The 12,626-nt window shown below is 45.4% G+C and overlaps 1 protein-coding gene across 8 annotated transcripts in view; it reads left to right on the top strand.

The window, feature by feature from the left end:
* LOC134345384 (uncharacterized) overlaps positions 1 to 12,626 on the top strand; it is a 61,232-nt gene that overhangs the window by 21,249 nt on the left and 27,357 nt on the right. For 6 of the 8 annotated variants that reach the window (XM_063045957.1, XM_063045952.1, XM_063045959.1 and 3 more), the window contains 10 exons: positions 662 to 770; positions 902 to 933; positions 1,041 to 1,130; positions 2,676 to 2,784; positions 2,916 to 2,947; positions 9,252 to 9,360; positions 9,492 to 9,523; positions 9,631 to 9,720; positions 11,266 to 11,374; positions 11,506 to 11,537. In XM_063045957.1, coding sequence (XP_062902027.1) covers positions 662 to 770; positions 902 to 933; positions 1,041 to 1,130; positions 2,676 to 2,784; positions 2,916 to 2,947; positions 9,252 to 9,360; positions 9,492 to 9,523; positions 9,631 to 9,720; positions 11,266 to 11,374; positions 11,506 to 11,537 — 744 coding nt within the window. The remainder of the gene's footprint in view (positions 1 to 661; positions 771 to 901; positions 934 to 1,040; positions 1,131 to 2,675; positions 2,785 to 2,915; positions 2,948 to 9,251; positions 9,361 to 9,491; positions 9,524 to 9,630; positions 9,721 to 11,265; positions 11,375 to 11,505; positions 11,538 to 12,626) is intronic. The other 2 variants (XM_063045958.1, XM_063045960.1) reach the window with 2 other exon arrangements.

The raw sequence follows: 12,626 nt of genomic DNA, 5'->3' as shown, positions 1-12,626 counted from the left end.
TTTTTCCTGACAGTCCCCAAGCTACTCGCCTCCTTTGGGATGTCTACTTCCCTGTAATATTGATCAACTATCTCTTCACTCTCCAGTATAAGCCAAAGGTCATCCAGTTGCTGCTCCAGATCCCTAACACGGTCTCCAAGGAGCTGCAGCCGGATGCACTTCACGCAGATGTAGTTCCCCGGGAGACTCTGGGTCTCCCAGTTCTCTAACACCTTGCACCAAGAACACACCACAGCATTTAATTGGTACAATAAGAGAGAATAAAAATAAAAAGGAAAGTTAACAGAGGCTTTACACAGAGCCAACGCCTCTTCCGAGCCGAAGTCTCTTTTGAGCCAAAGCCTGATTTTTCTACTCTTGCCGCTGTACTACTCCTACCAGTGGATATTCCGCTTAACCCTTCTGTACTTCTATGTAGTTCGTAGAGTTCTGTTGACACCGCTGATACGCCCTGTACATGTGAGAACCAAGTGTTGGTCAGAGTAAACAACGTACTGAGTGCATTGGAACATGGAATATATCAGAATCCTGGAGCACTGCACACAGGCAAATGAACTTCCCTGAGATAAACTGTGAGTGAGCAGGACATCCCTGTTGAGGGATTCTGTCTAAATATTGAAAAATTAATATCCTGCTGTCTTTCTTTCATGCTCTCACACAGGTGAATAATGTGGATGTTGTAAAAGATGAAGAAACACCTGCTGAGGCACAAGAAGTGAAGCAGGATCATTCTGTGGACATGACAGGAGGAAATCCTGAGACCCCTCAAGGTATGTTGGAAGCTGCGGGCCCAAAGCATCAGCATGACTGGTGGGCTCGAGCACCTGCTGCAAGAAATATGACTGACCACATGGGTATATCAAAAACTCTTCTGATGTGCTTAATTCCTTCTCTCCTTTAGGTCACTCACAGCAAGATTCAACAGGACAAGAGGTAAGGAAACAGCAAACATTGAACATGAGCAAGTCCTCTTCTACATTTTCTTTAATAAACCGCTCACAGTTCCTGCTACAATTGATCATTTCTCCCACTGTCACCAGGTCAATGGAATCCATCCAGGCTGTACATTCAGCTCTCAACTACAACCATCGTTCATCCACGATTCAGTGATGGCTACAACATCGTACCTGGTAATCTGTAACAGTAGAACAAGGTCATCCACTTTGTACTATGTGCATTTAGATACAACATCTTGAGTACCGTGTTTGCTATCCTTTATGATTCTGCATCCCTAAAGTTTTCATACACAGCCTGTTGGCTGCAACAAATCCCATCTCCTGCCTGCCCTACCTGACCATCAGACCACATGCTTATCTTCACTTTTTTACCATCCGTTCCTTCCCCTTTGCAAATTTAGTTTAAACCCTCCCCAACAGCTCTAACAAACCTGCCCACAAGAATATTGGTCCCTCTTGGGTTCAGGTCACTTTTGAACTGGTCATACCTCCTCCAGAAGAGATCCCAATGATCCAAGAACCTGAAGTCCTGCCCCATGCACCAGCTTCTCAGCCACACATTTATCTGCCAAATCGTCCTGTTCTACCCTCACTGGCCTGTGGCAAAGGCAGCAATCCAGAAATTACTACCTGGGAGGTCCTGCTTCTCAGCTTTCTATCTAGCTCTCTAAATTCTCTTTTCAGGACTGCTTTGCTTTTCTTTTCTATATCATTGGTACCAATATGTACTAAGACATTTGGCTTCTCTTCTTAATGTTGTGGACGTGAACTGAGACATCCCTGCCACTGGCATCTGGGAGGCAACATACTATCCGGGTGTCCCGTTCACGTCTACACAATGTCCTGTCTGTCCCATTCACGACTGAGTCCTCTATCCTACTGCTCTCTTCTCTCTTTTTCCATTCTGCACCCTGGACTGATGCGCAGAGCCTGTAACCCGGTCGCTGTGGCATTCTCCCTGGAGGTCATCCCCCACGTAAGTATCTAAAGCGGTATACTTATATTTGAGGGGAATGGCCGCAGGTGTGCTCTGCTCTAACTCCATATTTCCATTTTTCCTGACAGTCACCAAGCTACTCGCCTCCTGCAACTTCGGGGTGACTACTTCCCTGTAGCGTTGATCAATTATCTCCTCACTCTCCCGTACAAGCCAAAGGTCATCCAGTTGCTGCTCCAGATCCCCAACACGGTCTTCAAGGAGCTGCAGCCGGATGCACTTCACACAGATGTAGTTCCCCGGGAGACTCTGGGTCTCCCAGTTCTCTAACATCTGGCACCAAGAACACACCACAGCATTTAATTGGTACAATAAGAGAGAATAAAAACAAAAAGGAAACTTAACATAGGCTTAACACAAAGCCAACGCCTCTTCCGAGCCAAAGCCTCTTTTGAGCGGAAGCCTGATGTTTCTGCTCTTGCCGCTGGCCTACTCCTGCCAGTGGCCATTCCGCTTATCCCTTCTGTACTTCTATGTAGTTCGTAGAGCTCTGTTGTCTCTGCTGATAGGCCCTGTACATGTGAGAACCAAGTGTTGGTCAGAGTAAACAATGTACTGAGTGCATTGGAACATGGAATATATCAGAATCCTGGAGCACTGCACACAGGCAAATGAACTTCCCTGAGATAAACTGTGAGTGAGCAGGACATCCCTGTTGAGGGATTCTGTCTAAATATTGAAAAATTAATATCCTGCTGTCTTTCTTTCATGCTCTCACACAGGTGAATAATGTGGATGTTGTAAAAGACGAAGAAACACCTGCTGAGGCACAAGAAGTGAAGCAGGATCATTCTGTGGACATGACAGGAGGAAATCCTGAGACCCCTCAAGGTATGTTGGAAGCTGCGGGCCCAAAGCATCAGCATGGCTGGTGGGCTCGAGCACCTGCTGCAAGAAACATGACTGACCACGTGGGAATATCAAAAACTCTTCTGATGTGCTTAATTCCTTCTCTCCTTTAGACCAATCACAGCAAGTTTCAACAGGACAAGAGGTAAGGAAAGAGCAAATATTGAACATGAACAAGTCCTCTCTACCTTTTCTTTAATAAACCGCTCACAGTTCCTGCTACAATTGATCATTTCTCCCATGTCACCAAGTCAATGGGATCCATTCAGGCTGGATCAATTTAAATAAAAAACAAAAAGGGAACTTAACAGACGCTTTATACAGAGCCAACACCTCTTCCAAGCCAAAGCCTCTTTTGAGCCAAAGCCTGATGTTTCTACTCTTGCCACTGGCCTACTCCTGCCGGTGGCCATTCCGCTTATCCCTTCTGTACTTCTCTATAGTTCGTAGAGCTCTGTTGTCGCTATGCTGTCACTGTAAAGAGGGGTGGTCTCCTGAAGTAAATAACCATCTCCTTTGACTTATTAACATTGAGGAAGAGGTTGTCTGCCTGTCGCCAGGCCTCAACTCTTCTCCCTCTTGTCTTTAGGCCGTCTGGTTGTTGCTGGTGTTGAGCCCCACCACTGTCATGTCATCAGTGAATGTGACTATGTGATGACGTAGGGGTCTGGCTGTGTAGTCATGTGTGAGCAGTGTGGACAGCAAACGCTCTGGGGGGCCCCTGTGTTGAGGATGATGGGGAGGGAGGAGCAGTTGTGCATCCTGACTATCTGAGGTCTGTTGGTTAGCAAGTCCAACACCCAGTTGCACAGTGGTGTATTTAGACTGAGGAGTAGGAGTTTGTTCACCAAGGTCTGTGCAACAATAATGTTGAATGCTGAACTGAAATCCAGAAACAGTATTCTGGCATCAGTGTCCTTGTTTTCTAGGCGTATTGCCCACAACCACGGTTTCAGCCCCGCGGTAAATACGCCAATTGCGCTTGTGCTTATGCACGTGTCAGCTAATTATTATTTCATTGTATTTAACTCCATTCATTCCATCATAGTATTTATTGAGACTTGGACACAGCACAGCAACGCTTCACTGCCTGCTTGCATTCGGCCTTGCCTGAGAAATTGGACTGCTGAGTTAACTGACTCCGAAAACTGGCGGTATTCGTTCTATATTTAGTTGTTCTTTTCAGCAGCAGTGTAGGCTTTGTTTTCCATTTGAAAGTTTTAGTTAACTGCTCTGTTTGGCCTAGTGTTTATTGTTTTCTCCTCCCTTTAACGCTGTTCGCATCAAAGTCTGTGAAATATCGACCTGCTTCAGTGTTTCTCACTCCGCTCTTGGGTCATATCCAAACCTGGTGACGGCAAGTCTCCACCACACAAAGATGGACCCAGCAGAGAGAGAGCAGCTGATCTTGGCCATGAGATTCATTGGTCAGGGTGAATCGTCAAGACAAAAATGTTCCATTGGAATTCCTATGTATAAACTCTTGTTTCTGTCTCCATCATGACAGAAAGATCTTGCCAAGTAATAGACCCAGCAAAGTTTGAACAGTGACGTTCTGACATTGGTGGCTTGAGGAGAGGGTGCCTTTATTCTGAATGCATGTCCTGACTCTACATTCTGAGAGGGCCAAGTCTACATACTGAGCTTCTCTCGTCTACATTGTGTTTCTCTGGTATCCATTCCAAGCTTTTCAAGTCACAAGTACCCAGGTTCCCAGCTCTGTGGTCCCGTGACTCAGGTCTGCATAACAAATGAGCGGCTCAAGCAAGCTTATCAATTGATTCAGCAAATCATCATTCAAGTCAATAGTGTAAATTCTGGAAGAGCCCTACTCCAAAAGCTGAATCCTGGCTGGAGTGTGCGAATACACAAGTAATGTAACCTTATCAAGAGTATTTTTAACCTCTTGATGAAAGTCATGGTACAGACTGGGAAAGTTGAACTTTCATGTAGCAAATTAAACAGATCTACAGAGAACCAGCCAGCTTAGTGATGAAAGAAACCTGACTATGCTGTCTTGAACTGTAAAACTGAGAGTATATCCTAATTGCCTCTGGAAAGAAGTGTTAGATGTAAAATAGTGAGCAAGATTTGAAAAGGTTCCTTCTCTAGGTTTCAAGTTTCATGTTTTCAAAGTTTCCCAAGGACTTTTCTCTACGTTCCCAAGGCTTTTATATTTCCAGTTGTTTCCAGGGCTTATTCAACATGTTTGGGATTTTTGACTGTCCTCCCCATCTTGGACTTCCAAGCCTCCTGCTCAGTCCCACCCGAGTTTTCTTGATCTCAGTCTGTTGTGTTCCCAGGTCTCTCTGGATCCCTGGTCTCTCAGTCTGTTGGGGTTCCCAGGTCTCTCTGGATCTCCGGTCTCTCAGTCTGTTGGGTTCCCAGGTCTCTCTGGATCTCTGTTCTCTCATCCTGTTGGGGTTCCCAGGTCTCTCTGGATCCCCAGTCTCTCAGTCTGTTGGATTTCCCAGGTCTCTCTGGATCCCCGGTCTCTCAGTCTGTTGGGGTTCCCAGGTCTCTCTGGATCTCTGATCTCACAGTCTGTTGGGATTCCCAGGCCTCCCTCTTAAATTCCCCATTTCTCTCGAGTCAACCCTGAATCTCGAGTTTTCAGGTCTTCCTGGGCCATCAGGTGCCAGCTATCGGGAGGGTGGTCCTGTAGTGCCTTCTTCAGGCCTTCGCAGAGCATCAGAGAGCCTTGGTCTCTGAGGTATTTAGAGCACCTGAATTAGTTAATTGTTGCTTAACAACAGTTATTAATTGTTTAAGAATTCCGTGTTTTTCTCAAGCGACTTGCTGTTTGTAATCTGGTTTCCTGGTGCTTTCTGTTTAAGTTTATTTTGATAGGCTCAACCGATTCTGTGTTAGTTTATTGTTGAAGCAGGTACCCGATAAGTTCCAATTGGAGGGTCCTCACTGAGAATGATCCATCTCCCAATGTTACTTGGTCGAATTACCTCTGTATAAGCTCTTGTTTCTGTCTCTGCGTGGAAGTCTTTGGCTCCGATATTGGCAGTGCACACCATGGCACTTATCTACCAGCGTCACTGAAGGACATCTTGGACAAGTCCCTCATCCCGGACTTCCAGCGGACACAGGTCTGTGGCGCCTCAGGGTCTGTGCCTAGAGAGGAGGGCCCTGTCATAACCACGGTTTCAGCAGAGCATTAGATACGGCAATTACGCTTGTGAATATGCATGTGTCAGCTAATTATTATTTCATTGTGATAGTATTTAACTCCATTTATTCCATCATAGTATTTATTGAGACTTGGACACAGCACAGCAACGCTTTGGCGCCTGCTTGCATTCAGCCTTGCCTGAGAAAATGGACTATCGAGTCAACTGACTGAAGACTAGTGGTATTCGTTTTATACTTAGTTGTTCTTTTCAGCCGCAATGTAGGCTTCATTTTCCATTTAAAAGGTTTAGTTAACTGCTTTGTTTGGCCTGGCGTTTATTGTTTTCTCTTCCCTTTTACACTGTTTGCATTAAAGTCTGTGAAATATCGATCCACTTCAGTGTCTCTCACTCCGCACTTGGGCCATCTCCGAACCTGCTGACAGTATCCAGGCCAGGTGCTTGACAGATGTTACGCTATCTATTGTAAAGCGGTTCTGTGAATGTCTAAAGTTGCAGGAATGGAAGTTTGGAGATGTGCCATTACCAGCCATTCAAAGTGCTTCATGATTATTGGTGACTGTGCCACTACTTAGTTCTGCAGGTATAGATTTCTTTGGTTCAGGATGATGGTGGCTGATTCTCTCCTTTAGGTCACAGCATGTTTCCACAGGACAAGGGGTAAGGAAGCAGCATTTATTTAACATGAAGAAGTGCTCTTCCACCTTTTCTTTATTAAACCACTCACAATTCCTGCTACAACTGACCCTTCCTTGCACAGTCACCAAGTCATGGAAATCCATCCAGGCTGGGTCCATTGAACATCTTTGCATACTTTTGCTCTTGATATTGGCCATGCACTCTTTCTCCTTCAACCGCCCTGTGAAATGAAGTATTCTTTCTCACTCAGTCCACAGCTCTGAGGAATATTACCCTCTCCTTTCCCAGCTTCTGAAATACTTTTGGGATGTTTTCTCACAGAAAGGTTCTGTCAGTTGAAGAACAAACTAGAGAAAATCTGCTAGCATTTCGAATGTCTCTTATGTTCTTGTACACACACACGAACCCCGACCACCAACCTACAGCACTGAATCTCCCAAAAACCATTTACCCACAGGGTAATTTACAGAAGCCAATTAAGCTAGCCACCATGTCCTTGGGAAGTGGAAGCAAACCAGAGTGCCCAAAGTAATCCCATGCAGAGTGTTTGCAAATTTGACGCAGACAGCATGAGTGGTCTTAATCAGTGGCCAAGGTTACTGGACCTTTGATTCCATTCATTGGGACGCATCAGGACCGGTATATTTTGGCCCATTTAATGGTTGCCATAATCAGCTGAAATTCCATGGCAATAGTTAAAAAAGTATCAGGAAGATAAACTATTATTTAAAACAGTAACAAATTATGTGTTTAAATGAAACACAGAACAAATATCAATTCTACTACAGTATTATAAAACTGTATTCATTCCTAATAGTTCTCAGAGGAATTCTTCAGTGTACGAGTTCTTTTGATTTAGTGTACAGCAATGGGCTCAGTGCATTGTCTTGGGTGGGACTCGTGTTGAGGATAATTGGAAGGAAGAAGTGTTCTGCATCCTAACTAGCTGAGGTCTGTTGGTTAGGAAGTCCCACACCCTGCTTCACAGTGATATTTATAGACCAAAGAGTAGGAATTTGTTCACCAACATCGGTGGGCTCATAGAATTGAATGCTGAACTGGAATCCGGAAAATGAATTCTGACATACGTGTCCGTGTTTTCTCGATGTGTCAGGACAGATGTTCTGGCATTGGTTGTGGAGCACTTCTGTTAATGAGCATCGTGGTGAGTGTCTAATAGGAGTGGAGTTTTGATATGTGCCAATATCAGCTTTTCAAAGCGCTTCATGATTATTGGCGTCAGTGCCACTGGTCAGTAGTTGCTTAGTTCTGACATGGAGAGTACTTTGGTCCGGGTATGATGGTGGTGGATTTGAAGCATATGGGGGCTGCAGCCTGGATGAGTGAATTGTTGAAGATATCCATGAAGGTGTCAGTGAGGTGGTGTGCACACTCTCTGAGTACTCGGCCTGGAATGTTGTCTGACCCTGCCATCTTACGTGGTTTGCCTGTACAGACTCCTACTCCTGCCTGTTGTTGTTACAGATACTGGCTGCTCTCCTGGAAAGTGGGCAGCTTTTGTGGCTGGCATTGGATTGCATTCCACCAAGTGTGCATAAAAGATGTCTAGAGTGTCAGGGAGGGATGCATCACTGGTTCAGTCAACACGGTTTTTCCTTGCGTAATCTATAAGGCTGTTGATGTGGTGGGCAGCTTTGGCTACCCGCTGTGGAGCCTTCCTGTCTGATGCAGTGTGGTTTCCACACCCTGCACTGTTGCAGCATGTTAGGATGCTCTCCACTGCACATCTGTAGAACGACGTGAGTAGAGATCTGCATAGTCCTGCTCTCTTCAACCTCCTCAGAAAGTAGAGGCATTGGTTAGCTTTCATTGTGTAGCATGTGTTTTGGGACCATGAGAGATTGTGTGAGACATGTTCTCCCATGCATTTAAAACTGCTCGCAGTTTTTGCTGCAGTGCCGCCAATGTGAAGAGTTGTGTGAGTTCTCCTGAAGCTGATGACCATCTCCTTTGTATTGTTGACCGTCTGGAACAGGCTGTTTGCTCGGCACCAGGCCTTGAGTTCCCCTCCCTCCTCTTCATAGGCCGTCTCATTGTTGGTAATGAACCCCACCACTGTCCTATCATGGTGAACTTAACAATGTGATTACTGGTGTGTCTGGCTGTAGGCATGATGGTGGCTGGTTGTTTGATGACCAGCCTCATATGCCAAGGTGCATTATTGGTCAGCTGTTCCTGAATTTCTTGTGTGAATCTAGTCATTGCCCACTTAATGTCTAAGATGAGGTTTCTCCTGGCTTCCCTCAGAACTGTTCAATCTCCATGCAGGAAATAAATCAGTGATGCATTCCACACTGAACATCAACACCACAGATTATGATGACATAACTACCTGAAAGCCAATGATATACTTTTAAGATAACATGACAAAATTTCCAACAACTTAGAGACTGCACAAAACAACCGACTGATATAGTAGAATATTGGGCAATTATTGCTCTGTGTCTGGAACCAAGTGTTGGTCAGAGTAAACAATGTACCGAGTGCATTGGAACATGGAATATATCAGAATCCTGGAGCACTGCACACAGGCAAATGAACTTCCCTGAGATAAATTGTGAGTGAGCAGGACATCCCTGTTAAGGGATTCTGTCTAAATATTGAAAAATTAATATCCTGCTGTCTTTCTTTCATGCTCTCACACAGGTGAATAATGTGGATGTTGTAAAAGACGAAGAAACACCTGCTGAGGCACAAGAAGTGAAGCAGGATCATTCTGTGGACATGACAGGAGGAAATCCTGAGACCCCTCAAGGTATGTTGGAAGCTGCGGGCCTAAAGCATCAGCATGACTGGTGGGCTCGAGCACCTGCTGCAAGAAATATGACAGTCCACGAAGGAATATCAAAAACTCTTCTGATGTGCTTAATTCCTTCTCTCCTTTAGGTCACTCACAGCAAGATTCAACAGGACAAGAGGTAAGGAAACAGCAAACATTGAACATGAGCAAGTCCTCTTCTACCTTTTCTTTAATAAACCGCTCACAGTTCCTGCTACAATTGATCATTTCTCCCACTGTCACCAGGTCAATGGAATCCATCCAGGCTGTACATTCAGCTCTCAACTACAACCATCGTTCATCCACGATTCAGTGATGGCTACAACATCGTACCTGGTAATCTGTAACAGTAGAACAAGGTCATCCACTTTGTACTATGTGCATTTAGATACAACATCTTGAGTACCGTGTTTGCTATCCTTTATGATTCTGCATCCCTAAAGTTTTCATACACAGCCTGTTGGCTGCAACAAATCCCATCTCCTGCCTGCCCTACCTGACCATCAGACCACATGCTTATCTTCACTTTTTTACCATCCGTTCCTTCCCCTTTGCAAATTTAGTTTAAACCCTCCCCAACAGCTCTAACAAACCTGCCCACAAGAATATTGGTCCCTCTTGGGTTCAGGTCACTTTTGAACTGGTCATACCTCCTCCAGAAGAGATCCCAATGATCCAAGAACCTGAAGTCCTGCCCCATGCACCAGCTTCTCAGCCACACATTTATCTGCCAAATCGTCCTGTTCTACCCTCACTGGCCTGTGGCAAAGGCAGCAATCCAGAAATTACTACCTGGGAGGTCCTGCTTCTCAGCTTTCTATCTAGCTCTCTAAATTCTCTTTTCAGGACTGCTTTGCTTTTCTTTTCTATATCATTGGTACCAATATGTACTAAGACATTTGGCTTCTCTTCTTAATGTTGTGGACGTGAACTGAGACATCCCTGCCACTGGCATCTGGGAGGCAACATACTATCCGGGTGTCCCGTTCACGTCTACACAATGTTCTGTCTGTCCCATTCACGACTGAGTCCTCTATCCTACTGCTCTCTTCTCTCTTTTTCCATTCTGCACCCTGGACTGATGCGCAGAGCCTGTAACCCGGTCGCTGTGGCATTCTCCCTGGAGGTCATCCCCCACGTAAGTATCTAAAGCGGTATACTTATATTTGAGGGGAATGGCCGCAGGTGTGCTCTGCTCTAACTCCATATTTCCATTTTTCCTGACAGTCACCAAGCTACTCGCCTCCTGCAACTTCGGGGTGACTACTTCCCTGTAGCGTTGATCAATTATCTCCTCACTCTCCCGTACAAGCCAAAGGTCATCCAGTTGCTGCTCCAGATCCCCAACACGGTCTTCAAGGAGCTGCAGCCGGATGCACTTCACACAGATGTAGTTCCCCGGGAGACTCTGGGTCTCCCAGTTCTCTAACATCTGGCACCAAGAACACACCACAGCATTTAATTGGTACAATAAGAGAGAATAAAAACAAAAAGGAAACTTAACATAGGCTTAACACAAAGCCAACGCCTCTTCCGAGCCAAAGCCTCTTTTGAGCGGAAGCCTGATGTTTCTGCTCTTGCCGCTGGCCTACTCCTGCCAGTGGCCATTCCGCTTATCCCTTCTGTACTTCTATGTAGTTCGTAGAGCTCTGTTGTCTCTGCTGATAGGCCCTGTACATGTGAGAACCAAGTGTTGGTCAGAGTAAACAATGTACTGAGTGCATTGGAACATGGAATATATCAGAATCCTGGAGCACTGCACACAGGCAAATGAACTTCCCTGAGATAAACTGTGAGTGAGCAGGACATCCCTGTTGAGGGATTCTGTCTAAATATTGAAAAATTAATATCCTGCTGTCTTTCTTTCATGCTCTCACACAGGTGAATAATGTGGATGTTGTAAAAGACGAGGAAACACCTGCTGAGGCACAAGAAGTGAAGCAGGATCATTCTGTGGACATGACAGGAGGAAATCCTGAGACCCCTCAAGGTATGTTGGAAGCTGCGGGCCCAAAGCATCAGCATGGCTGGTGGGCTCGAGCACCTGCTGCAAGAAACATGACTGACCACGTGGGAATATCAAAAACTCTTCTGATGTGCTTAATTCCTTCTCTCCTTTAGACCAATCACAGCAAGTTTCAACAGGACAAGAGGTAAGGAAAGAGCAAATATTGAACATGAACAAGTCCTCTCTACCTTTTCTTTAATAAACCGCTCACAGTTCCTGCTACAATTGATCATTTCTCCCATGTCACCAAGTCAATGGGATCCATTCAGGCTGGATCAATTTAAATAAAAAACAAAAAGGGAACTTAACAGACGCTTTATACAGAGCCAACACCTCTTCCAAGCCAAAGCCTCTTTTGAGCCAAAGCCTGATGTTTCTACTCTTGCCACTGGCCTACTCCTGCCGGTGGCCATTCCGCTTATCCCTTCTGTACTTCTCTATAGTTCGTAGAGCTCTGTTGTCGCTATGCTGTCACTGTAAAGAGGGGTGGTCTCCTGAAGTAAATAACCATCTCCTTTGACTTATTAACATTGAGGAAGAGGTTGTCTGCCTGTCGCCAGGCCTCAACTCTTCTCCCTCTTGTCTTTAGGCCGTCTGGTTGTTGCTGGTGTTGAGCCCCACCACTGTCATGTCATCAGTGAATGTGACTATGTGATGACGTAGGGGTCTGGCTGTGTAGTCATGTGTGAGCAGTGTGGACAGCAAACGCTCTGGGGGGCCCCTGTGTTGAGGATGATGGGGAGGGAGGAGCAGTTGTGCATCCTGACTATCTGAGGTCTATTGGTTAGCAAGTCCAACACCCAGTTGCACAGTGGTGTATTTAGACTGAGGAGTAGGAGTTTGTTCACCAAGGTCTGTGCAACAATAATGTTGAATGCTGAACTGAAATCCAGAAACAGTATTCTGGCATCAGTGTCCTTGTTTTCTAGGCGTATTGCCCACAACCACGGTTTCAGCCCCGCGGTAGATACGCCAATTGCGCTTGTGCTTATGCACGTGTCAGCTAATTATTATTTCATTGTATTTAACTCCATTCATTCCATCATAGTATTTATTGAGACTTGGACACAGCACAGCAACGCTTCACTGCCTGCTTGCATTCGGCCTTGCCTGAGAAATTGGACTGCTGAGTTAACTGACTCCGAAAACTGGCGGTATTCGTTCTATATTTAGTTGTTCTTTTCAGCAGCAGTGTAGGCTTTGTTTTCCATTTGAAAGTTTTAGTTAACTGCTC

This window comes from Mobula hypostoma, chromosome 4, assembly GCF_963921235.1.
Source record: "Mobula hypostoma chromosome 4, sMobHyp1.1, whole genome shotgun sequence".
Classification (NCBI taxonomy): domain Eukaryota; kingdom Metazoa; phylum Chordata; class Chondrichthyes; order Myliobatiformes; family Myliobatidae; genus Mobula; species Mobula hypostoma.
Note: the sequence above shows the minus strand (reverse complement) of the source record. Positions and strands in the feature narration are given on the sequence as shown.